Genomic DNA, 27,041 nt, shown 5'->3' with positions numbered 1-27,041 from the left:
AAAACAAAAAAAATGAAAATTTTTCATGTAAATAATAAACACCAGGTACACTATAAACATCACAATGAAGCCTTTATACAAATGATAGTTACTCGAAAGTCTTACTTTTTGAGACAAATTAATTTGCACACTTGAAACAAATTTTAACAAATGTCGAGTGACTTAAACACACAAACTTGTGATATTTACCATATGATTTTCAAGATACTCTGTCTTTTCTCCTGTCACAAAGGTGACGAATCTCTTTCCTGAAGTATGGACGTTTCTTTGTCACTCACTATACTGGATGTTGCACCACAGACCTCATTGCTTGATATACGTTTGTTGATCGACCGTCTTTCAGCAATGCTGAAGAATATGGTGAATAATAAATCCCCATTTTCACAGCCAACGGAAACTGCGGGCGATCGATTTCTTTGACTCTCAGAAAATGTACTGACTAACATTGCAAATGCATTGAACTTAGCGGTATCCAGTGTTGTTGGAAATGTGCATAGGCCATTAATTCATTTTGCAGCCAACAAAACTAAATCAGGGTTTAAATCCCGTTGTTCTGATGCACAGTTGACTTGCCACAGAAAATAACAAGCGGGATCCAAGATATGCTTATTTACAGACAGGGATGGGACTGACAGTCACAAAATTTAGGAATTTGAGCATTAACGGTAGCAAACTTTATTAAAACGGCGTGGAAAAAAATGTATTCCTCTTGTTAATACAAGAGCTGAGCAAGCGGCCTCTTTCCGACAAGCTCTACGTTATTAATGATTACGTTCCTGAAAATAAATTACTGTATTTAACACCAGGTTTTAAAAATTAAGTTATATAGAAAGGGAGTTTGTAAAACTAACATCCGTAAAAACGGGGTTTGCTGTAAATGTACATTAATTTAAGGGGTAAGTACTGAATTCCATACGAACACGGACTCATAGTGGATGCACGATCCGAATCCACATTAACACCTTTTTTCTGAGTAGCAATTATTATAATATTAAACAGCATAAGCTGAAATTTTTAAAAACTTTTTCAAAAAATAATATCCTTGCACCTAAATTAGAAAAGTATGCCGAAGTAACTTAATTTCATTTTTGCCTACACTAAACGAGAAGTAAGTAGTTTTTCTAAATTTAGACTATGCTAATTAATACAGTTTCAAACATCAAATGCCCTATAATTGAGTAATAATAATAGATGCAGCACTCAATTAACACTAAACAATATATTGTGTTTCATTTTTAAATGCCCATAATATTAAAAAAAAATCCAATGAGTTACGTCGCCATCTGTTATCTAAAAAGTAAATTAATTTTTATAGTTTTTGCAAAATCCGGAGATTAAAAGTTTACCGCTTCGTCCGTCTTATTTTGAATAATAATAATTAATCCAACGAGAAGCATCATAAATTGAGATTAAAATTATATTTCTGGAAATGAAATTACATAATGAGTAGCCAATAAAAAAAAAACATCAATCAGTTGCTCAACTTTCCCGGCAACATTTAAAATGTTAGTGGCGCCATCTGTTATCATATTTTATTTTAAAACTTTTCATATTTTTTAACTATTATAAAATGGCAAAAAGCTTCATTTGCAGGATAGAGATGGGTTTTATAAAAATTTGTAAATGCTAATAATGAGTAAAATCGTCGTTCAGTCCGACCCTACTCGAGATACACACGACCCCCATTATCTCCCCACTCCGTCGACCTTTAACTACCAAAATTTAATAGCATCAATTCCCCCAATAAACAAATTTCCCTGCATACTTTCAGAAATTTTCGACAAAAAGTACGAAAGTTAAGCTTCAAACCAGTAGCGTACCGTGGGTGTCAGCCGCCCGGGGCGAAGGAAAATTTCGCCGCCTCCTTATTTAGGTATCTTAATTTAAAAGACTAAAATTCAGTTTCGTCACAGAATAAGTAATGAAAAATTCCGTGATAGTGTTGCCACCTTTTTAAAATCGCCGACCCTGACGGCAGGCGAGTTCTGTTCGAACAGAAGTTTCTGACTCATGCGTATATCATTTTGCAATGAAGAATAATTTGCAGTGCATGCTGGTTCTAAATCAGTTACAGTTAGCGACTAGGGAGATTTGGGTAGGAGTAACGCAAGTAAACTAGATGACTTAGCCCTATTGGATGTTGGAGGTGTATAAGACTACGAATGAATCGCACAAGCAAAAAAAAAAAAAAACAAAAATAAGGTCAACAGGTTGCGCACGATATCCCCGGACGGCGAGTCGGATGGTAACACTATTCCGTGCTCATTTCATACGGTCCGAATCGTAGGTGGACGAAAATATGAAATAAAGTGGTTCAAATTCTTACAAGATATTATTATTATTTATTGTCAAATTTTGCTGCCCCCTAAAACGTAATTTTTCCGCCTCCTAAAAAGTGCACCCCCTACGATACGCTACTGCTTCAAACAGGGTGAACAAATCGTGCCTACCCCATACACAATAAGACCAAATTTCAGATTCCTAATATCTATTAAAGACACATCTATATGCGCACACACATATAGTATATTATGTAAACACGTGTGTGTACATGTACCTGTAAGTGTACCTCTGTGTGTGTGTGTGTGTGTCTATATAAACATAATAAAACAATAAATCAAATCAAAGTTTCATTAAACTATTTTAATAAATCGTAACAACGTATCAATTTTTAATATTACAACTATTTTGTACTTATAATACATAAATGAAAGCATAAATCACAATATAACATTTGTTTTTATATACAGCATTGGAAGACAATATTTAAAAAAAAAAAAAAATTGTAACAAGAAACATAATTTGTTGGCATTACCATATATATAAAGCTCTGTACAACTTTGCTCATTTGTTCAATTCAATATTGCATATATATTTTTATATCACAAATATATTTTATTTANTGGATTTTATTTTATTTTATTTTAGCTATACTAATATTTATATTTCAAGTATTTAAAATGCAAATTCATTTACCAATAAAGAAGAAATTCTAATTAAAATCAGTACTAGTTTGAACAATTGACATCCTGAGTCAACATAGTGTCAGTATTAATATTTTTTACTCTAGCCTTTTAAATTTTTGGTACTCTGAACCAATGCTTAATTGGCTCTTATTTATCTACAGTTACTCTTAATTAAGTAACAGATTATTATTGGAGCCAGATAGTCAAGCAGAAATCCCAGGAGGAACCCTCTAAAACTCAAAACCTGTCACTCTGCAAAATCCAGGAGAAACTCTGAATCAAATTCTCAGAAATAATATAAAACCTTATATAAGATGCAATTTAAAACATATATAAAACTTACTTTGTTATATTATGAACTTCCCTTATAGAGTCACCATTCTGTTCTGTGACTGCTACTGTAGAGAATTGTATCGAAGAAAGATGTACTTTAAAGAGATGCTCTCGAAAATACTTTAAACCTTCGTAAATGAGAGCTAATAAAAATATTCCTATTACAGAACCAACAAGTCCTAAGAAAAACAAAAATTAATAAAAATTATTTCAAAATAAATAAAGAAATTTAACACTTGTTATAGAAATTCAAACTTAATATTACAAATGTGGAAATATTATTAATTAATATAGTATTAATGACACTTAATAAAATCTCAGTTACTATTTCATTTCATTCATTTAATAATTATGAAATTTTACTAATTAACTTATGAAGAACTTATTGTATGCTTAAAATAGCTCTCATATAATTTTCATAGCAATATATTGATAAAATAATACTATGATAGTTATTTCTACAGAATATTTCCTGTATATCACACTTTTTTTTTATAAATTATTTTTTTAAATAACACATAATATAGTGTAAACCATTGAGCAGAAAGAATAAAATATATGAATTATAATATACAGTTATAATTTATCTCCACCTTACATAGATATAAGATATGTTTTTTTTGTATAATTCCCTTATTTGTTTGGTCCCACGCATAATTTATTATGCAATTTTTACATTAGAAATGACACTTTACCAATGTAACATTTTAAAAATAAACAATTTACTTAGTGGCAATGTTCAGTGACATCGACGACGGTAGCCTTCTTCCAGCCAAAGAGAAAATATCCGACTCCCGATCCAAGTACCACGGCAAGACATAACCATATGTTATATGTCATGAATATTAACATTAAAAAGTAACTGATAATCATTTGTACAACATGCAACACAGTTTGGAGACCATGAGACCAACTCAGCATTTTATGTCTGAAAATATAAATAAAGTTTTCATCATATGGTTACTTTTAATAAATACGAGTTATAATAATGACTATAATTAATTAAACAAACCATATTAATTTGGTAAATTATTTTAAAAAATAGATTTAATATAAAAATTGTTAGTAATTACATTTAATATTTGGTAAGCTGATCCAGAGCATCTTTACTGCTATTAAATCAATTTTAAAATTTGAATATTTTTATAATAATAAAGTTTCCTATTTAAAACATTTTTTAAAGTTTATACTAATCATTACTTAGAAGAAAAAAAATATAAACTTTGTCAATCTCTTTTTATAAATTCCAGTGTAGTATGGAGCTATGTTTATCATATATCCCCTGCTGGACACTACTAAATTTACAATGTGGCTATCCAAAATGATACTATGTGAGAAGAGCAAATTTAGGGAGTGCACAGGATACCTCTCTGTGGAGTTTATTCTGAGTAAAGCAGGTAGTAAAAAATTTTGTAAGGCATATTATGTTTCCTTTCTGCATCCACTCTAATGATTTCTGGATCTGGTACTGTTACATGATAGCAGTATGAGACAATTTTTTATTAAATGCTATATATGGTGTGTCAGAAATAGAAAGACCTATGTTTGAAGTAATTTTTCAAACATAGCTCCAAGCATACATCAACAAATCACAACATGGAAAATTGTACAGACTGACTACTTGTTATCTAACTCATGTAAACAAAATCTTGCTTTTGAAATAAAATTAACACTTAATATCATAGCATTTCATATATTGTCCTATTATTTCTGACACATCCTATAGAGCAGTGGTTCTTAACCTTTTTAGTGGTCAGCACCCCCTGAATTTGAAAATAAGCTCTTGCACCCCCTTAAAAAATGTATGTATATTTTTTATTTAAGAAAAAACATTTATTCATGCAATAAAGCATGAACAAATGCTGTGTTTATTTACAATATATATTACTATATAACATAAAAAGTAATATTTAAATTTTAATGGCTAGGTTGTTGTTGTTTATTCATAATAATTCTATTAAAATGAGGCTCTTTTTTGAAAGAGCCACACGTAAGTCATCAGATGCATTTAAGTGATTTCTGGCTTTTATTTTGATGCAAAAGTGCTGTATTCAAGGTATGCAAATACGTCTCAACTAGTTTCTGTATGCATGTGGCAATGTGACTACATTAACTGCACGTACTGTATTGACGACTGATGACAAGCACTATGTGCTGAGAGACAATAGAATAGAGAGTGTAGAAGTGAAATGGTAGAGAATGAAGAAGTGGGGGTGCTGTGTTGCTGGGTACCACAGTTTGTAGATAACATGGTCGTCTTGTTAGTATTTTTTTTTTTAANAAATTCACATGCTTGTTTTTAAAAAAGGTTTAAGTTCTATTTTCCATATTTATTCTTTGACCTGAACATGACGATTTAAAATTGTTGAAAACATTTGTTTATATAGTTAAACTTTATTTTTTGGTGTTTATGAAGATTTTTGCAAAATAAAACTGACATGCTGAACCATTACATTGTTTTAACACAACAATCATAAAAGATTACCAATCTCTAGGCTAGATACTGGTGTTGCAACGAATAGTATATTCGGCCAGGAGCGTGGCAGAATATTCGTCTATTCTGCCAAACTATTTGGCTTGATTAATGCACATACGAAAATTGGCGCGCAAACTGCATTATGGCAAGGACCCTTCTCTCCATTGGCCTGCTGTCACTGCGCTTTGCCAATTGCATTAATTATTGACAGTTGTAGCGGACAGACCAGAGTGTCATGGCAGTAAGTGATAAATGATATCAAATGTGAATAACAATGAAATGACCTACATGTGTAAATAACGGAAAAAGAACAGAGAAAGACGTGAAGTGAAAATGTGAAAATAAATGTGAAATTGAGTTGATAACATAATCGAACAAGTCGAGGCAACTTATTGGCGCGAAATTCGTGGCCGTCAATGCCAAACAATTGTTGTCATAGACTTCGGAAAGCTAAATGCTTGTAATGAAAGTCATTTAGTGTGCACGGGCGAAAGCCTGGGACCATTCAGGCTATCAAGCTGTCTGGAATCTGTGAAATCATAACTGTGACATATACCGATGTATCTGTCTCTTTTCTCCGTTATCACCAGGCTATGAGTCACGTAATTATAAAATGGAAAAACTACGACGGAAAAGTGAAGAATCAAAAGTATCGTGAGTGCGTATTATGATGTATGCATAGGCATACGTGGACTAGAGAGATAGAGGAAAGAGAAAGGAAAGACGAGCGCTTAAAAAGGATAGGCAGGGTCAGACCCTCAGATGTGTGCGACAATTCTCGAATGAATAGGTGTGTACATGTGCTGATATTTGTAATTATAAATTGTAAATACATGTGACTAATATTATTTTTTTTTATTTTGTGCATGTTATAAGTTATAAATAAATATAAACAACACTACCTGATAACATTAAATCTAAATACCAAAATGATTAATTTACTGTGTTTTTGTTATTTCTTACTCTTGCTTTTAGGTATTCGGTATTCGGCCGAATAGTGATTAAATATTCGTTATTTGGCTGAATACCGAATAGTAACCAAATATTCATTACATCACTACTAGATACTCTTGGTATACATAAGCATGCTGCAGTAGAATATTTTATTTATCAATCGCCTCTTGCAATTTTTATTAATTTTATCAAAGTTTAGTAATTATCCTTACCAATGTAAATGGCAAATTGAATATTTTTCCTGTGAATTTTTTACAATATATTTTAGAATAAAAGTTAATGAGAGTTTTCCTAAAGTCATTGCTTTTTCCAAGTGTTCGTAAAGGCTACACTGTGATGATGAGTAGTGACTTATTTGATCAATTGATCATCAAGCAAAGCATGTCTTGGAAATGATGAGCTCAATGCTTAATTTTATGAAATTAATTCAGTGATGATGTCATTAAACCTTAACCAAATAGTTATTGATGAGTATCAATGACTTTAGGAAGACACTCAATGAAATATACAGTAGTTTATTCATGTTATTCATAAAAATATGAATTATAATATACAGTTATAATTTATCTTTCCATTTCTATTCTGTTTTTCAAATATCAATATGTAATCAGTTCAAACACTGTTATTCTCTAGGAATTATCACATGCACAGTGCATGTGATAATTCTTAAAGAATAACAGTGTTTGAACCAGTTACATATTGATATAATACACAGATTCAACAGAAAAATAAAACAGATTAAAACTTAAAAATTATCAATTTTTCAACTAAACTCTGTGTTTAAATAAGACAATCTCAGTCCTCTTAACTTCAAAATGTTAGGAATATTGACATTGTTCCTCAAAGAAGCTGACATTGGATAAAAACAGCAAACACATAAGTTAATTAATGCAGTTTAGTTGTTTGAGTCACCCAGTTTGAGATTAATTGTCCAGTTTGATAACTCTCATCCCCAGATGTGTTTGGTACTTCTAAGCAATATACAAAAGGAAATACAATAAGCAATATTATCCTAATTCAGCTAACTTAAAATAGATTTCACTTAAAAAGGTACTAGAATAAAAGACAGCAAAAGTGAAACCAAAATGGGATAAATTTTAGCACTGTACTAGCTGACAGTATGCCCAAAATGCTGGAAATTGACAGCCCTCCTATGTTAAATTAATACTCTGAGTCAAAAATTAAAAATATTTTTTCTAATAACATTATGTAATATCCTCTGCATATATAAACAAATAGAATGATATTACTAATTTTTCTGCAAAATTATTAATATCATTCTGATAATAAAAATAACTCCAAATCCTTTAAAAAAATTTGCTTTATTGGAGTTCAGCTACTAGAGTGACTTCTAATAAAGCAGATTTTTTGCAATATCATTCTGATATTTATATTTTAGAACCTATATATAATATTACTAGTTTTTTAATATGATAGGATTATTTTTAGCAGTTGCAACATGCCAAAGATCTCATGAAAATTACTTTGTGATAAGATTATAACACAAATTTATCAAACTATGAAAGATAAACGACTTCCAACCACTTAACACTGCGTTGAATAATAACACTCGTAAAAACTATGAAAAGTTTCATAAAAAACTTTATGTTATTTCTGATCATTAGTTCTTCATAAAACAGATATTGCAATAGAGTTGAAAGCTTTAAGTTTATATTATAATAGTCTCTGTTTTGAGTATTGTATAAATGCTGTTAATAAAAACAGAAGAGCTACTTTGCATTTGTATTGCTTTTATGTGCTGAGAGACAATAGAATAGAGAGTGTAGAAGTGAAATGGTAGAGAATGAAGAAGTGGGGGTGCTGTGTTGCTGGGTACCACGGTTTGTAGAGAACACGGTCGCCTCATTCATATTTTTTTTTTTTAATTTTTGAAATTTCTCTTGCACCCCTGGAAATGCTCTCTCACACCCCAGGTTAAGAACCGCTGCTATAGAGCATGCCTTATAACTACAAGTACAGATAATATTATTTAAGCTATGTAATTAAGCTATTTTTAATAAAATTGTTATTTTGTAATTAAAAATTAAAAGCAAGTCACTATATTTGTAAATTGCAAAAACTTGATTTATTTCTTTACAGAAAAAATTTGTTTTGATTATATATCAGTTGTGATTTATAAATTCAAGGCAATCCACTAAAATATGAATTTCAAATAAGAACTGCCTGGCAATGTAGTCAAATCTGTGTTCTATTGAGACAAATATAATTTTCCTATTATATCAATTAGAATAAATTTTATAAATAAATAAACTTTTAAATNCAATATAAATAAAAAAGATCTATATGTAATAAATTAAAGAATTAAAAAATTTATTATATATAATAATTGATAATATAAATAAATGATTATACAGTATTTCAGTTCAGTTCAGCAAATATAAATATCCAACAATTTGAATTTTCCGTGAATCTTTCCATCTATTTTACAAGTTTGAATATACTATTTTAAATAGAACATATACATTGAATAGTGGGAAATTTAACCTTACATATGACTAAATTCTCCAATATTCAAATTATACATTTCATACTGTTACATAAATTTACCACTTTTCACACACTTCCATGTAATGCATATATAAAACAAGTAACAAAATTGTATGTACACAAAACATTAGCACTTCATCAAATGTCCAATCAGGTTTAAATACATTTCAGTATTTTGATATATGACTGGTCATTTGAAAACATTTTATGCATACATAATGCAGCTTACATAATAATTTAATACAGATAAAATAAATATACAAAATCAGCACTGAAACTTGAAAAATTATAGATAAATTAAATACAGATTTATTTTAAAGATATACTGAAATGAATAAAGTATATTGAGCCTTCACAGTCCACAGTATATGTATTCATGAATTCATGTATCATGTTGTTCTATATCATGCTAAAACATTGGCTGCTGCTCACTGCATTCACTCTAAGTGATGGTGGAACATGTGTGTCTTCAGTCTCACATTAGCATGATCCCAATAGGATCACCAGTCACTAAAGTGATGTTTAATGCATTGTAATTGATAGAAATTATAGTTTCTGACATAAAACTTTTTAAATTTTAGCATTTGAGTAACTTAATATTTTTAGTAATTCTTACTGAAATTTATGATTTATGAACAGCACACTAAGGTTATATGGTGTGCTGTTCATAAAACCTTGGTGTGTTGTGGGTATCTGATAAATATCTTGATGCATACACCAGTTTTCTTAATTATATACTAAAATTTTGACATAGTATTTTAAGAAACATGGTTTATAATGTTTCCCATTATTGTAAAACACAAAATCTTTTAAATATTTTTTATTAATTGTAAATGATGTAAGTATTTAATAAAAATACTTACATCATTTACTATTAAATATCTTAATAGAAAATATCTGGGTTATTTTGGCAAGAGTGTTTTCACAAAATTTCACATTTGTGGAGTTAGGTGTTAGCTCCAAAAATATAAAGATCTGACTGTATATGTTATCAGATTTTAGGTAATAGATTTTTCATATACTTTTTGTGTTGAAATGTATGTCTCTACTTGAATTTAAAAGTAATATATATTTTTATGCAAACATTAGATATTTTATTTGCATTTAATATAATTTTATATATACCATTCAGAATTTGTGAATATATATAAGGTGATCAAAAAGTAATTTTACAAAAGCCAACAACACAGACAAATACTTTGAGAAAATGAAAATACACAGGATTTATCTGTAAGCAATAAATCTGCAAATATCTGTAGGCTGTTCAAGCATTTATCACACTGCATTCTGTTCTTAAAAAATTCCTGTTCCTATTGCTGTAGCCATCCAGTAACAACAGCTTCCATTTCTTCAGCAACCATTTATGTGTTTCTTCAAATATAGGAAAACATATCAGAAAAGATCAAATTCAGGCTGTGTTAACTTCATCAAAAAGTCTACAGTAAATCCACAGTCTAGTTGAGAACCTATTCTACAACACTTTGATAGGACATGAAATTGTCCTCTCATAGGCCTACACCTTGTAAGTTGAAAATGTGTTTCAGAAACCTTTGGAATCTTTCAGGAACAAAATTGAATAACTATTTGGACATCTACATGGGCCTATTTTTCTAGTCTTCTTGGAAATGCCATGTCATAACTGTCTAGTGCAGTCATGAGTCTTCTAACCATTCAATGTTACCAATCTGAGTCATTACTATCCATCTACAATAAAGTTATACTCAACAGTTCTTTGCTTTCTAAATTGTAAACTTTATAAAGTTACTTTTTGATCACCCCATCTATAAAAAAAGTAAATATTTTCTTTTCATATATGATTAAAAACTTATTAACTCATTAAAATTATCTTTTTAATACTGGAATGAATCAAAACACACTTTAAACAACCTTTAAAGTCCAGTTATTGGACTTTAAAGGTTGTTTAAAGTGTGTGCTTATTAACTCATTTTTCTTTTCTGATTATTTTTCTGTTTTTGACACTAAGAAGTCCTTTCCTCACAATCATAACGAGTTCAGCAGGACCACAATTGGGTAGCCAAATGGTTTAAAGGATGCAATCCAACACATCAAACTTTTCATAAAAATCTGAATTGTATTTGAATCTAGATTCTTCAGAATGACAGGCTGAGATATTTATTGCATCAGCCATCCAAATACAGTAGAACCTCGATTATCCGGACTAATTGGGGATGAAGGTAGTCTGGATAAGGAAAAATTTGGATAATCGAAACAAATACTTTAATTTGTCTTTTAATGATAATACAACACGTTTTCTTTTCAATGACATATCGGTAATATTAAAAATAATTACTGTATTTAAATCATGATCAAATTTTCAAGAAACAAACGTTCATATTCAATTTGGACTACTACTGACCAACGTTAACAGACTACCTATTGTTTAAAAGGCCTCTGGTGGCGCGAGAAGACGGATTTTATAAAATAAAAAGCAGTTGAAACTGCATTTTTATGAATAAAAATTTGACAAACTATTTACAAACTGATAAATAGTTTGTCAAATTTTTATTCATAATTTTTTCGAGTAAAATTTTTTCGTCGTGTTCGCGGCTTTTAAGTAATGCATAAACCTTCGAGGCAGGAGGCCCTTCGGACCGCGAGGCATAGGCGGTGGCCCACATCGTCCATGCCTTATGCCGCCCTTGGTCATAGAGATGATGTAATTTGAATATAAATTATTTATAAATACGTATGTCAAGTTATATTTTTATTACTACGTAAAATATATTTAAGAGTTTACGACCACTGTGCTGGGTGAGACGTTGTTGAAACAAAAAAGTTACGCATTCCATCACCTACATAAACAGTGTCGTAATTCGCCAAGTGCAAATCAGCAAATTCGTAAAATTTTTGTTTATTTTGAACAATCCGGATAATGGAGGTCCGGATAATCGAGGTTCTACTGTATTCTGATAACAGATTAGTTTAATGCAATTTTTTTATAAGTAATTTTTATGATGACAAAGTCATGTCCTTCATCAAGACACTTTTTCCAATTGTATTTTAATCTTAGGTAAGTTAAATAAAATCCATGTAAGTAAAACAATTTTTATACAAACTTACATTTTAATGTTATTTTAAATCTGCTGACTAATTTTAAAGAATATTTTGGAAATTTTATCAATAAAAATGATTATTTATAAAATATTGGTTTATACTTTATATGATGATTATCTGTATTATAAAAATAATAATGAAAAATAAATTCTTACCACCAGCAGTTGAAACAGCCCACTCTTTAAAAAGTATCGTAACCTTAACACCACCATGAAAATACATCATCTAAAAATAAATGAAGCATCATTTTTAACTAGCAACAGATATAAAAGAGTAGAAATATCTGATAGCTCATTATTAAATAAAAATACCAAATAATGATTATGATTGAAAACTTTAATATGATGATGTTAATCAATAAATATTTACAATATATAGAGCTGAATGTATAGAAAATTGTATAAGAGATACTAAGGCTGTGTGTTAGATGAATTGTCCAACAACTGCTGATTATTTTAGCTGCATAAAATTTTGGTTAATGAAAACGGTACTTTGTACTTATAAACTGCCGTACAATAGTGATAAAGTAGAAAAAAATGTATGTCAAAAGACAAATAGCATTAATATCACAGTTTAAATATAAAAATCAGCATAAGAAAATTTATAAATACCCCTCTTAATGTATTTAATAATAATACAAATTTAAGTGCATGCCAATGTTTGCAAATAATCTATATCTCTCTTACACCACATCAAACATGCTGAGGAATTTATAGTTACATAATCACTTCTCATACTTCAGCTACTATATTTTTTTATACCAAACAGGCAAAAGATTGTAAAGAAAAAGAAAAACATACTCTAATATTTTTGATCTAGTCCATAAATAAACTGCAGTAATCCTGAAATATTTTATATTTACTTTTTATCTTTGGTTTTAATTTTACTTTATTTTTAATTAATTTTTTAATGTGTCATTTAATTCATATTTGGCTTCTTAAATGTGGACTGTTTAAGAGTTGACTGTTTTAGAACACTTGTTGCTAGTTTTTATTTTGTAACATTCTTAACCCCTTAACGCCCGTTCATTAATTCTTTAAGGTTAAAACCTGAAAATGATCTATGGACTGGATCAAAAGCATTAGAGTGTGTTTACTTTTTTCTTTTTGTTTACAATCTCTGTCCGATATGGCATGAAAATATAATGCTAAGGAATTTTTTATCATATATAAATTCAATCCTAAAGTTACAACTAATATAAAGTTCTATAAAAACAGCATAGATTACATACGAATAAAAAATTGTCTGTACCTACGATGAGTCGCACCTGCTCATTTTAAAATAGAGAATGTGCCTGACAATAGGTTAATAATATATTTCAGATGCTCAAAATTTAAAATTTTATATTTATATTTCCCATTCAGTAAACATCTTTTAACTTTCCTTTCTGCTATTTAATCCTGTTACTCTATTTCTAATGATACTACTATTAATCTTAATTAGAACACTAAAGTTTTGTAAAGTAAACCACTTTTCCTCTTAATTTTTAAATATATTCTGAAAATTTAAATTTATACTTAATTTAAACTTAAAAATAAATATATCCTTAATTATCATGAAAAATACATGTAATTTTATATTGATAATAAAAAATCTAATTTTCCACAAAACAAAATGATATTTAGCTGAAATTATTACTGTTTTACAGTTTAAATGAGAAAGAAACTTGATAAATGTTTGATAAAATAAAGTATTATGATAAATTATTTCATAGAAAGAAACATATTTACTGATGTCAAACAATTGACAGATTATATCAAGCAATATTATTATTACTATTAATAATTAAATGTAATTTGGCACTAGAGGTAGACATAATCCAGTAATCATTTAGCTTTCATATATAAATATCAGGTTTTAAATGTTGATACATATTTACTAAGATATGAAAAACCTATAAACAGAACAGCCACAATATTCCTATACATAATATTGGGTCTTGGATAAAGAATCTTCACACACCGGATTAATGTAAAATAATCTCTTAACAAACCTTTAACTGGTGGGAAATATGAATAATTGTCCACACAAACTTTTTCGGATCCCTCCTGGGTCCTTTTTCAAGCTACGATTCGTCCGTAAAGATTTGTTAGAACGAAGACCAGCAGTCTTTGGAACAAAATTTCAAATTGTTTCAAACAGTTAATAAATAATTTTGCTAGTTCAGAAAATGTACAAATTAATTAATTTCTTTCAATTTTTACTTAATGTCTCCTATTGCAAGGTAATAAGTCAGTCTCGAAAAAACCAATGGACTAGGTACATTTTACAAATAAACACTACTGGGTTAATCAAGGAAATAGGGTATCTATTTTTCATATAAAAACTGATATAATAAAGATACTAATAGAGCAATTTAGTAATAGATTTATTGTAGATTATTATAGGGTTATTATAATCAATATAAATAACTTTTTCTTACAAAACGTTATTATGTCATATTTTATTTGCTACAAATGATATTAACAAAATATTACAATATCTATATATATAAAAATCAATTCTTGTTGATTTGTTGGCTAGTTGGTTTGTTGCTTTGTCCTTTATACAAATCTTTATTCTTAAACCAATCTGGACCAAAGTTTGTATAAGTATTACTTAGACTCAGGAATCAACACTAAGCTATATATTACTAAGGTGACCAATCGTCCTCCTTTTGTAAGTTTTGTCCTCCCTCGAAAAGTATCCTCCTACATGTCCTTCTTTTCAATATTTGAAGACAAATCTGTAAATCTCCCTATTCAATCAATGCCGAACCGATCCATTGCGTGTGATGTGATATGATGTGTTTGTATTTAACATGACGATTCATCAAGGCTCTGTACATTGCAATGAGATGCAATTATGAGACACATGCTCTCTGCATGGGAGACCTTGAGAGAGAGAGAGAGCGCACGCACAAATGGCTTTATTTACTTCTTATCGAAACACGACATGGCACCAATGCATGCAGTAGAGATTATTATAGTGTATTATCGTTGCAATGAATAAAATGTTTCTTATTTACAATATTTTTTCCTTCAATTTATTAGTGTCCTCCTTTTCATTATAAAAAAGCTGGTCACCTTAATATTACCCCAAAATAGTGTATAGATTCCATATCATTTACATGTAGCACCATCTGTTGGCAAAAATAATAAATGCTAATTGTTGTTGGTTTTTTTAATGGTTGATAATAGATGTTGGTGTTTGGATTGTTGATAATAGATTGTTGGTTTGCCTGCTGACACCTGCCAAGTATCTTAATGCCTGCCTACAGACATCATCACTGTGAAATCATGTTAAAAAGCTGTTCCTTTAGAAGAGGATCCATTTATTGGGAGACAGATCTGAAGAGAATTTTGCTAAACAACTTTTGCATCTTGGTGATGGCAAATTCACTGAAGATTCAGATACTACTATGATAACACTTACTACATAAACCACAGATGAATATATGTGAGAGCAATATTGGCATCTAAAAACAAATGCATTGTTGAATGTACCCGGTGGAGATTTTAAACTCCTTGGAACCAGCTGGATTACCACCCCATAATCTAGAGTTGTAGGGTGGAGCACCAATAATCGTTTTGTGAAATTTAGATCGCCAAAATTATGCAATGGGACAAGAATGATCTTTTATCTTTGTCCTGAAACACCAAACAATTTTTTGTTCTTTACAATTACATTATTATAAATAATCAGGTCAATAAATGCATGTTTTAGTTACTAGGACCATTGTTTTTATTATCCTCTCTCAGTTCCATATTCCCCTCAAAAACCTGAGCAACACTGGGCACATGTTGCTGGTTATGTATAAAAAGCTATTTTATTTTTTATCCTAATATACACATTCACATATAATTTATATCACTAGCATCATGAAATGTTAATTAAATTATTGATTTGTTTTTGTTAAATTTCTCTCCTGTCATTACCTATGTGTGTAACAATGATTTGTGTTATATAAACTTTTGTATTTGTATTGTGTAGCAATGCTTCGTATCATATAACCATTGTATTATTTTTTATAATAAATAAACAGCCATGACGTGGCGTCTTTTATCAAGCCCGCCACTTTTTGGTTTGGTACGACTTGAAATGGATCAAAGTAGTCGTGTATGATTTTTTAAACTTACTCGTAAGGTATCCTACTCACTATCCGTGAACACATAATCTGCAACAGTGATATATTTAACAGTTTTAAAGAAATTCTTACAGTAGCTTTTATTTATCAGGAATTATTTCAATTATGAATTAAAAATTCAATCTGAAGACTGTCCAATTACAAAATTTAATTGATAAATTCATTTATTTCATTACAGAAAAATTTAATTTATTGTAAGTAAAACTTCATATACAGTACAAAACTTCATATAAAAAAAAAAAATAAATAAAAATTCATATACAAAATATAATATTCTAATTTCTATGCATTTGGAGCTAGAACTATTTAAAATGACTAAGACAAAACCTTTCACACTTCTTTCTTCACTTCTCACTTCAGTGTTTAAATTGCTAGAAAGAAGTGAGAAAAGTTTTGTCTTAGTCATAATACTCTAAATAAATAATTTAAAATATTTTTTCTTGTTTTTTAGGTTATTGCAGTGTTTATTAATTTCTAAGTTTAACCAGTTGTCTAGTAGCAGTTGTTAATATAATATTCTATATTCTAAGATGAATTGATTTGTAAAATTACTACATTTTAACCTGTGATGGCATATAGCTCAGAAAATTGCTAGAATAAAAATAAAACCTTTCATTACTTGCAACTTATAAACATGAAAGTATGGTAATAAAAAAATGAATAAAATCTTTAAAAATATCTTTGTTCTCAACTTTGGAAAATTAAAATGATTTTAAAATCTTATTAATAATAAATAAATAAATAAATACACTCTTGAAAGGAATACTTCTTACCATATGATTCATATTCATCATGTCATGCTTAGGCTTTCCAGTTGTATCATTTGTTTTATGATCGTTGTGACTGTCATGACCATTATGTCCATTGTGACCATCAGTAACAGTATGATTTTCATGCATCCCATCATGTTCACTCATTCCTTTACACGTATTTATACACTCAAATACTACAACACTTAGAATAATATAGAACATTGTCAAAAATCCATTTCTTGAACTCATTCTTCTACTCTTTTCTATTTGGTATATCTTTAAAATTAACTTTTCTTCAAATCCTGAAAAAAAAAGAAAAAAATGTTATAATTTCAAAAATTAAATGTAACACTCAAAAATTTCTTTATAATATTTCTTAATATACAGTAAACTGCTTTATGAATGATCATTTACAATATTCTACTCTTAAAACTAATAAATTTTCCATTATGCCAATATGCAATGCTGTATTTAATTACCATAGAAATTTAGCTATGTTCAAAACATAGGTTGAAGTTGTGACAGTGTTCCCCTAAATCAGGGAAGTAATTTACAAATCATGACGTCTTATGAGCAGCAGTTGGGTTGCTATTTCAGTGACCAATACAAAGCAAGAACTAGTGAGACCATTCTGCCAGTTTTAACTCAGTAAAACATATAATCTAAAACTACTAATGACTATTTGAACCATATACTGTATATCTAAATACCTCCCATGTCTATGTAATGAACACATTTAAATTTTTTAAATTTTAACTTGATAAATATAAAATTATTATTATATAATCCAAATTACTCTTATGAAAACTTAGAAACATTAACCTATTTGCATGAATAACAAAGTTCCAAGGATAAACTTTTGATTAAATCAAATTTTTGACCATACAAATAATTTAAGCAGTTTAAAATCCTTTTTTAATATTCCAGCTGAAATTATTTTTTAATGCCTCTAGCTGAAATATTAAAATAGGATTTTAACCTTACCTAAAATTATTTGTATGGTCGAAAATTTGATTTAATCAAAAATTTATCCTTGGAACTTTGTTATTCATGCAGATATGCTAATTACGATAATCTCTTAGTTTTCCACCAGAGGTTTGCAGATCTGTATAAATACAACTGATTTGTACCTGAGTGATATAGTTAAGAATTTTTAATGCTGTGTTGTTGATGTCAGATCCTCCAAGAAAAGGTCGACGTCAATTGTATATTGTATGTATTTTTTAGTATCATGTCTTTGGTGTTAAAGTTTTAACCATCTGTCTCTAGCTGGAATATTAAAAAAGGATTTTAAACTGACCTAAAATTATTTGTATGGTCAAAAATTTGATTTAATTAACCTATTTTATGAAGAAATTGTTATCTAGAGCAGTGATATGGACCAAGTGCTGGTCTGTAAACAGTTTATTAATTGACCATTACGAGCTCTTAAAATTTTATCATTTTATATATTCCATTTAAGAAACTATTTAAAAATACCTTTTAACGTCTTTTAAAAGCATATTTTATAACTTTTGTTTTTCTTTATTATTTAAACACTTAGTGACAATGACTGAAAATTGAAATCAGTCCAGGAAATTACTTGAAAACATACACAATCCATTTTTTCAAAATAATTAAAATCAAATTTTGTTTTTGTACTTTTTTCCTAAATTAGTCTAGAACTTAAAATGCATTTAAATTCATTCTCTCTGTTTTATAATCATTTTTATTTAATTTCACAAAAAATACTGGTCTGTAAGGGATTGGAATGAAAAACAAACAAAAAAAAACTAGTCTGTGAACACAAAGTTTGTGAAATACTGGTATAAAAATAATAAATTGCTAGACAATATTTCAATCCACTTTCAGGTTTATCAAAGTTAAAGACTTGTGTTTAAAAAGACTTTAAAGATCATCAAAATATTTCCAGAAAGTAATTTCTTGATAATAAATTCAGGCATTCCTTGACTTTCAAACATGATACTTTGATACCTTTTAAAAATACTTTTTCTATACCAACTTCACATTATCACACAATTATCTTACAAATAAGAAGTTTCAAGCTATTGTTCAGTGATGCTGTCTGCCAGTTTTGATTTTGGCATTGAAATTATTTCTAAAAATTAATGTTATAGATTAAACAGAAATCATACAATAAAAATTAACATTTATAACATATTTACTGTAAAAAACTGAAAATTTTTCTATCTTAATAAGAGATTTTATAGTTCTTTGGGAATAGAACTCCTATAATATACAACTTTATTGATTGACATTCAGACATTTGACTCTTATACTTGTTTTTAAAAATGAATTATTTAAAAATTTTCATTGTGTCCTTAGTGACAAAAAGGTTGCCAACCCCTGTTGTAAACTATTGCAATTTATTTTATTCTAGTATATTTATACTGTGAGAAAACACAACAAACTGTATAAATATATTCAAATATAGCAAATATAATATTTCATAAGCTGATGACATGCACTAAATATTTTCTCATTTTAATACTTCCTGCCCTGTGGGCATAAAGAGAGCCTTTTATTTGTCTTCATTACAGGGTTTGCTCAGATCCACAAAGGAGTTAGGTGGCTGTGTGGTGAGGATCAGGACATAACATATCCAGGACAGACTGCCTGGAATTACCTACCTGGATCCAATCCCAGGCACCCCAGTGGTAGGTCAACACTTACTTAGCCATTCAGAGTCATTATCAATATATCTAGGTACATTGTTAAATTAATTTGCCTCTGGAAATTGTAAAAAATTCATTACATAAAAAGAATTTGTTATATAAAAATTGCACTGATAGTGAATATATATATATAAGATACATTTTCAACATTCCAGAGAGAAATTTCTTGAATAGAGAAATTCATTATACAGGACTTCATAGAAGTCTGACTATAATATATACATGCAGTTACCTGTTGCTTCACAACTGTTCACTATATAATCTTCACTCTAAGGAATAATATAAACTTTATATTATGACCATTATATAATACTGTATTTTTTGTTTTTATATCACACCTTTGTATTATTAAATTTTTAAAATCATATATATGGGATGTCATCCTCACTTTATGACACAGATTATGGAAAATACAAAAGCTTACTTAACAGCAGTTTCCTAGGAACCAATTAAATTATAAAAGTATATCTATTATATATAATTTACATTTATATATAATATTTTATTAAAAATATCATAAATTTATTAATTTTCTTAACAACATACTCACTTTTTTGATTTAATTACTATATCGTTAATTAATTACAGTACAGGCTTGTTTAAATATTAAAATCAATTCCTGTAAATAAAAAAAATGCATATTTAAATTCTTAATTTTTTAGATAAATTTCCTCTTAATTAACTTTATTTAATAAAATTTAATTGATAATAAATCATACATTAAAGCTTACTATTTCTGGAAAGTAATTATTTTAACCTAATTAAAATTTATTTGCAATAAATTCATTAAAAGAATACATTTTTTAATACAAATTTTCTATAACTTTTTTGCTTTAATATTTAAAAAAAAAGGAAATAAGATAGAAATTTCAAATAAACATATCCTGTACCCCTCCCAAAAACTGTTCCAATATTAGAAAATATTCTATAATAGATATAAGAAAAACAGGATGTATAATGATAAAATATTTATTTTTCCCTCACAACTGTGAAAACATCACAACTGTAAAATCAATTTATTTTATATCATATTTTTATTTCTTGCTTTTCGTTGTTTTCATTTTATTCATTCATTTTATGTATGCTTCCACAGTTTATTCACATTTCCTTGTTATTGTTTCTGCTTCTCTATTGCTTGCTTCTCTGTTAAGCATTACCTGATTTTTTTTTTACTATATCATTAAATTAATTGACAAAGTTTTATTAATAAATAAAATAAAATCAATTTCATATTTTTATTTGCACCTTTATGAATCCTTATTTAATCTATTTGTAAAAACTAAAATTGAGTTCAAACATACAACAAATAATACTTTAACATCTTTTATTAAAGATGTTTTGAAATTATAAATATCAAACAGAACAACAATTAGAGAATATACAACTTTTATTAAGATAAAAATAATGTTAAAAAGTATTTTATGCATATACAAAATATACATTCTGTCTTTGGCAAACTTTAAATTTTAATAACTTTGGATGTTTACACGATAGAAACACACTATAAATGGAATATAAAAGCTTAATTCCAGAGTTTTTATATATTAGTGTTATTAAACTTTTTGTTAAATTTAATTTATTTGCGGATCCTTTTAACTACTGAAAGAAAATTTTAAATGTTTGTTACAGCTTGCAGAACTGAAGACCTTAGCAGCTGCATGATGCAGTAAAACATTACAAATTAAACTTTTATATACCATTTACAATGTATTTCTATCATGTATATATCTAGTGCTATAAGAGTTTAAAGCTGTATAAAAACTTTATAATCATTCTTTATATAGAAACTCAATATATAATAAAATACATATGTATACTGTATTTAATTATATAAGAGCTTCCACTGGTAATAAATTTGACACATTATCAAAGACAAAAACAACATAAAAAATCAAAGTATATAAATGTAATGAACAAGAATAATAAATTTTTGAATTATGCTCAAAAAACATTAAGTGTTATTTTCAGTTACAAAAAAACACATTTTTGTTTCATGAAAAGCACTGTTTAAGTAAATATTTTATATATTTTTTTATTATGAAATAAAATTATTATTCAGATAAATAATTTGTATAAACACAGAGAGAATAATGACTCAATACTATAAACAGATATATTTTCAAATTTCCAGACTAATATTAGGTAATTTCCAATAAAAAAATTTCTAAATTGAATATAAAGAAATTTAAAATGTGGAAAGTAAAATATCTGAAAATTTAGTCTTTTAGTTTGAAAGTTGTCCTATTAGAAAGCATCTGCTATTGGGTTAATTCAAAAACATTTCTATGTAATAAATTATTAACTCCTATACTTCTGTCTATTTTGATTTTGTTTTTAAATAATAACTTCTCATAAGATAAAACCAAAAGTAGAAATCAATTAGAAATGCTTCTCTTAATCATATTTTACTTTAATGCCATAAAATGCAGCAGAAATTTCTTTATTCTCTAGCATTTTCAGTTGTCTTTAAACAATCCTCAGGAAATTACATTCAAAATTACACTCTAAAAGAACAAATGCCATGTTTTAGAAAATAAAGGAATATAAAATGAATTTCACAGTTGTAGGGTTGATAACCTTACTGAAATTGCACCTATAAAACTAAGAAGTTAGATATTTTACTTTTTTATGCACACTTGCAAAACTTCCAGCAGAAGTAGCAATGATACTTGATTTTTTTATATCTTAAATCAAAAGGTGCACAACATATGGCTAGTAAACCGCATTCATCCTGCTAAATGTGTTCAGTGCAGCCCATTGCTTAAATTTGGTAAAAATATTTTTGTTAACCTTATTCAAATACTCATAAATGCATTAGCATTATTTAAATTTAAATCCGTATAATGTATTTGAGTTTAAAAATAGTTTTATATTGTTAGATTTGCAAACAAATGTTTGTCTAATGTCTACTTAAATTTGCTTTAGTGGAAATATTGCAGTCTGTTTAAACAATGGTACAGTCATAAGGAAACATAACAATTATGTGGATAGGAGTATTTGGAGGTAGGAGTTGAGAGGAAAACAAATAGGAGTAAGACTTGTAACTATGAAACTGAGGTCAAGTTAGGTTATATGGGAAGCAGGTTATTGTACAGTACTTTGCATGTAAACACACACACCTACAGAAATAATTTGTTTCATAATATTTTGTCAAATATAAAAATTCAATGTTTAAGTAAATTGCTTTATCAGAAAATATTTTATTAACATTCTGAAAATTATTACACAATTCAAAACAATGTATTGAAGTATGATTGGTTGAAGTATGATTGTTAAAGAAGTCCTCAAGCATAAAATCTAATGAGAAATGGTTTTCTCAGCATTAAAAATTTTCACTCCAAGAAAAGCATCTTGAATCATATGAAAAATATTTCTCCTTATGAATTGTCACAATTTTAACAAATCAATATTTATAAGATTTAATAGGAATGTTAAAATATTTATTTTCATTTTTTTAAATTTGTATTTAAATTAAATTATATAGATTATAAAGTACACAAAGTAATTCATCAATGGCTATCAAAGATACAAAATAGATAGATGATAATAATATGGAAACAAAAGCACAAATGGACCAGACAATAATTTCTCTATAATTGTTGCATCTTATGTATTCTATAGATGCATCATTGAAATACCTGAATTTTTCATGGAATATAATTTATGCCATATTATATATTTTATATTTTGAAGCAGAAATCTGATTTTTATTTTATTCCTGCTTTCCATTATTATAAATTACATTATTAATATTTTATGCATTAAAAAAAATGAAACTTTCAATCAAGATCAAGTTTATGTCTAAATATTAACGTTGTTTATTGATTATAATGTAAATAAAAATTTACAAAATAATAAAAAAATAAAAATGCTAAAACCATTACAATGGCATTCCATCTAAGCATATTGAAACTAAGATGAAACTTATTGTAACATTTCAGAATTATGGATAAAATATGATAATTAGAAAATTGTAAATATAGCTAAATTGTTATTAAGTACAGTACAAGTCATACGTTGCTTCTATAGAAGATAAATCCCACTGACTGAATTGAAAGTTATAATTTCATAGCCCATAAACATAACTGATGATAAAAAAAAAAAAAAAAGAAAATGGAACCTCAAAAACAATATATGGAATGACTGGCATGCTACATATAAACAGGGGAGACCAGCATGCCAGTTAAACTGACTTGTGAGACTAAAATTTAAAATTAATATCACTGATTAGTAATATTAATTAGTCAGTGTGGGCTATACTGACCATCTATCCCCGACCTTAAAAATAATATTTTCCTCTCAAATTTCAAACAAAGCCAATGTTAATTGGTGTAAGCTGAGATAACTACTGCGAGTTTCTTAAATTTAATATGTTATTTTTTTCGTTGAAGCAATTAAACATATAATCGTAGTTTTTGTTGTAACACTGACTGTTTCACAGTTTTAGAATAAAAACGTGTTCATTTTTTAATGCGTCCTCTAGAGAGGAATGTAAACGTCAGTCAATCCGGCATTCTCCCGAGATAAACCGGTATGTCAGTTTTTACAGCTCAATTCAAACTCCGAATAATACGTTTGGGACCTTAACAGAGCTGTACGTTAATTACGAAAAAAACGTAAATACTCGTGCATCGATTAATTATTAAATTAACCCATCAANCGCTTTCTCTTAACAATTCCATTGTTACGTAACACGTCCATTGTTGACACTTCCATTGTTAACACTTTCATTGTTACTTAACATTTCTATTGTTGATGGAAGTGTTAAGTAACAATGAAAGTATTAACACTTCTATTGTTGATGGAAGTGTTAAGCTTAATCCTGTCCCTCTCCCCCAGAGGGGCATTTCGAAAAATCCCTTCTTAGTGTGCGTTTTCGTGACGTACCCTAACTGTGTACCAAATTTCAGCTTCCAACTCCTAACCGTTTGGGCTCTGCGCTGATTATTATTATCAACTCGTCTCGATTATATATATAGATTCCATAATACCCGACACGCCATCTTGGAAAATGAACCTTTAAACTGATGGACAAAACATTGTCAGCTAAAAAAACGACTACAGTATAACAAACTACATTATGCTTAACACCAATGTTCAAGTCACATGTGTACTAGTGGGTTAAAATGTTTGAAAACTTGCCTGCAAAAACTCTTGAAAATCACAAAACACATTTTGTTCTGTAGCGCGTGGTACGTCGACAACAAGCGGTCAACTCTCACTGCACTGCGTCGTGGGAGTCTTTCTTGAGTAGCTAATGGTATTCCCACGTAATAGCAGTAACAAACGGAGCAGAAACCTCGGTATTCCATATTTTCCGACTATTCCATAAAACCCTCTTCTCCTCTATATGTATCTAACTTTTTAATATAAAGTGAAGCCCAAAAGTCAGTTAACAGATATATAATATTTTAATTATTATTATTATACCTGTATAAGCGGAATATTTAGGAAACTAATTAATTTTTACTTAAAAACCATCCTTTCCTTCATCATCCTATGGAGGAATCGATGAATAAAATTGCCGTACTTCACGTGTGAAATTGAAATCGATCCAATAAATAACAATCACGTGGATTAATCCAGTGATAAAGCGGATATGACGAAATAACACTAGAACAGCGCATGATCCATTGAGTGAACGGGTGGAAAATTGTCACGTGTTCGACGTGACGTGCGAAATATTTTGAACTTGCACACGATAATTTGTCAACCTCAATGCCAAAATTTATCGATCGAGTATCATTTCGATACATAAAATGATATAAACAATGTCAGTTTGTGATGAAATGGATTTATGAACGATCATTATAATAATAATAACAACAATAATAATAATAATCACGTTATTATAATCTTAATTAAAGAAATAATTCTATTGATTTTTATAAAGAGCAATCCTTATTATCATTTTTCTTGCTGCAAATTCGCTGATAATTCAGAAAAAATAAGCGTTAACATGAATTTTGCAAAGTAGGATTTCTGTCATTAGTGATAATGAATTATATATATTAAGCAAGCAAATATGTCTTAAGCAATGATAATGAGCATGGAATTTAATAAATCACTGATAACATTTTTAATTTAATATATATATATAGAGGAAAGGAGGGTATTATGGAATACCATTTACATTTCTAAAAATAAATTTACTGGTTTTTGAATAAAAATCCCAAAATCATCACGAGTACATACTATAACTAATTGTAATGAACTGTCACTTAAAAAAAATACTATTTATTTTGTTGTTATAAAAAAATTATTTAAAAAATCACAAATGGAGGATAATTGAAAAACTAATTAGACTTGATAAAACATAGTTATTTTTAACTATAAAAACCATATTTTTAAGATTATGTGCATGTCATTTCTGCTTCGAGTCTATTTACAAAAGTCACAAATATAATTTTCTTTCTCTACTCCGGTACAATCAAGGTGAGCCCACAGAGAACAGCTGAAGCATTGAATCCAAATTTTCCCTCTTTCAACTTCGCAGAATTTTTCGTTACAGAAAATATATTCAGCGTCTTCGTTTTCTGGTTCTTTAGATAATGGTATGAAGTCCATTACAGACGATACATCAGACTGGAACGATTCATCGCTGCTAACACTGGAGTCATCTCTAGTAGGTTTAGATCTATAAGGTCGGTCTAAGTTTAATTTCTTAACAGATGGTCTTTGAATGTTCGATTTCTTTTGTTGTTTTGAATCTTCTGGTTCCTTCTTTTTATCCTTTTCTTTCAGCTTTTTCATTTATCCTAGTATTCCATAATACCCGACACGCCATCTTGGAAAATACACTTTTAAACTGATGGACAAAACATTGTCAGCTAAAAAACGACTACAGTATAACAAACTACAGTTCTTTTAGTGTACATTATGCTTAACATCAATGTTCAAGTCACATGTGTACTAGTGGGTTAAAATATTTGAAAACTTGCCTGCAAAAACTCTTTGTTCTGTAGCGCGTGGTACCAACAAGCGGTCAACTCTCACTGCACTGCATCGTGGGAGTCTTTCTTGAGTACTGTAGTTAATGGTATTCCCACGTAATAGCAGTAACAAACGGAGCAGAAACCTCGGTAATCCATATTTTCCGACTATTCCATAAAACCCTCTTCTCCTCTATATGTATCTAACTTTTTAATATAAAGTGAAGCCCAAAAATCAGTTAAC

General features: G+C 28.5%; 1 protein-coding gene across 1 annotated transcript; it reads right to left on the bottom strand.

The window, feature by feature from the left end:
* Window positions 1-3,262: 3,262 nt before the first annotated feature.
* Window positions 3,263-25,644, bottom strand: LOC111640988 (high affinity copper uptake protein 1-like). Its single transcript, XM_023387089.1, has 5 exons — window positions 25,296-25,644; window positions 20,416-20,484; window positions 17,212-17,492; window positions 12,468-12,537; window positions 3,263-3,478 (listed from the first exon to the last, which is right to left on the bottom strand). The coding sequence occupies exons 3-5, from the start codon at window positions 17,437-17,439 to the stop codon at window positions 3,306-3,308; spliced, it is 471 nt and encodes a 156-aa protein (XP_023242857.1). The 5' UTR covers window positions 17,440-17,492; window positions 20,416-20,484; window positions 25,296-25,644; the 3' UTR covers window positions 3,263-3,305.
* Between the last annotated feature and the right edge of the window lie 1,397 nt (window positions 25,645-27,041).

The sequence above is a fragment of the Centruroides sculpturatus genome, unplaced genomic scaffold, assembly GCF_000671375.1.
Source record: "Centruroides sculpturatus isolate CEXI.00-Female unplaced genomic scaffold, Cexi_2.0 scaffold187, whole genome shotgun sequence".
Taxonomy (NCBI): Eukaryota; Metazoa; Arthropoda; class Arachnida; order Scorpiones; family Buthidae; genus Centruroides; species Centruroides sculpturatus.
The sequence above is the reverse complement of the archived record's forward strand: the minus strand, read 5'-3'. Positions and strand labels throughout refer to the sequence as shown.

What these genes read in the sequence shown, in the direction of transcription:
- LOC111640988 (XM_023387089.1), bottom strand. Translation starts at nt 17,439, where the DNA reads ATGAGTTCAAGAAATGGATTTTTGACAATGTTCTATATTATTCTAAGT. An exon ending in TGATGAATATGAATCATATG is followed by an intron (nt 12,538 to 17,211) that starts GTAAGAAGTATT and finishes ATTTATTTTTAG; the next exon opens with ATGATGTATTTTCATGGTGG. An exon ending in GGCTGTTTCAACTGCTGGTG is followed by an intron (nt 3,479 to 12,467) that starts GTAAGAATTTAT and finishes TGTTTTTCTTAG; the next exon opens with GACTTGTTGGTTCTGTAATA.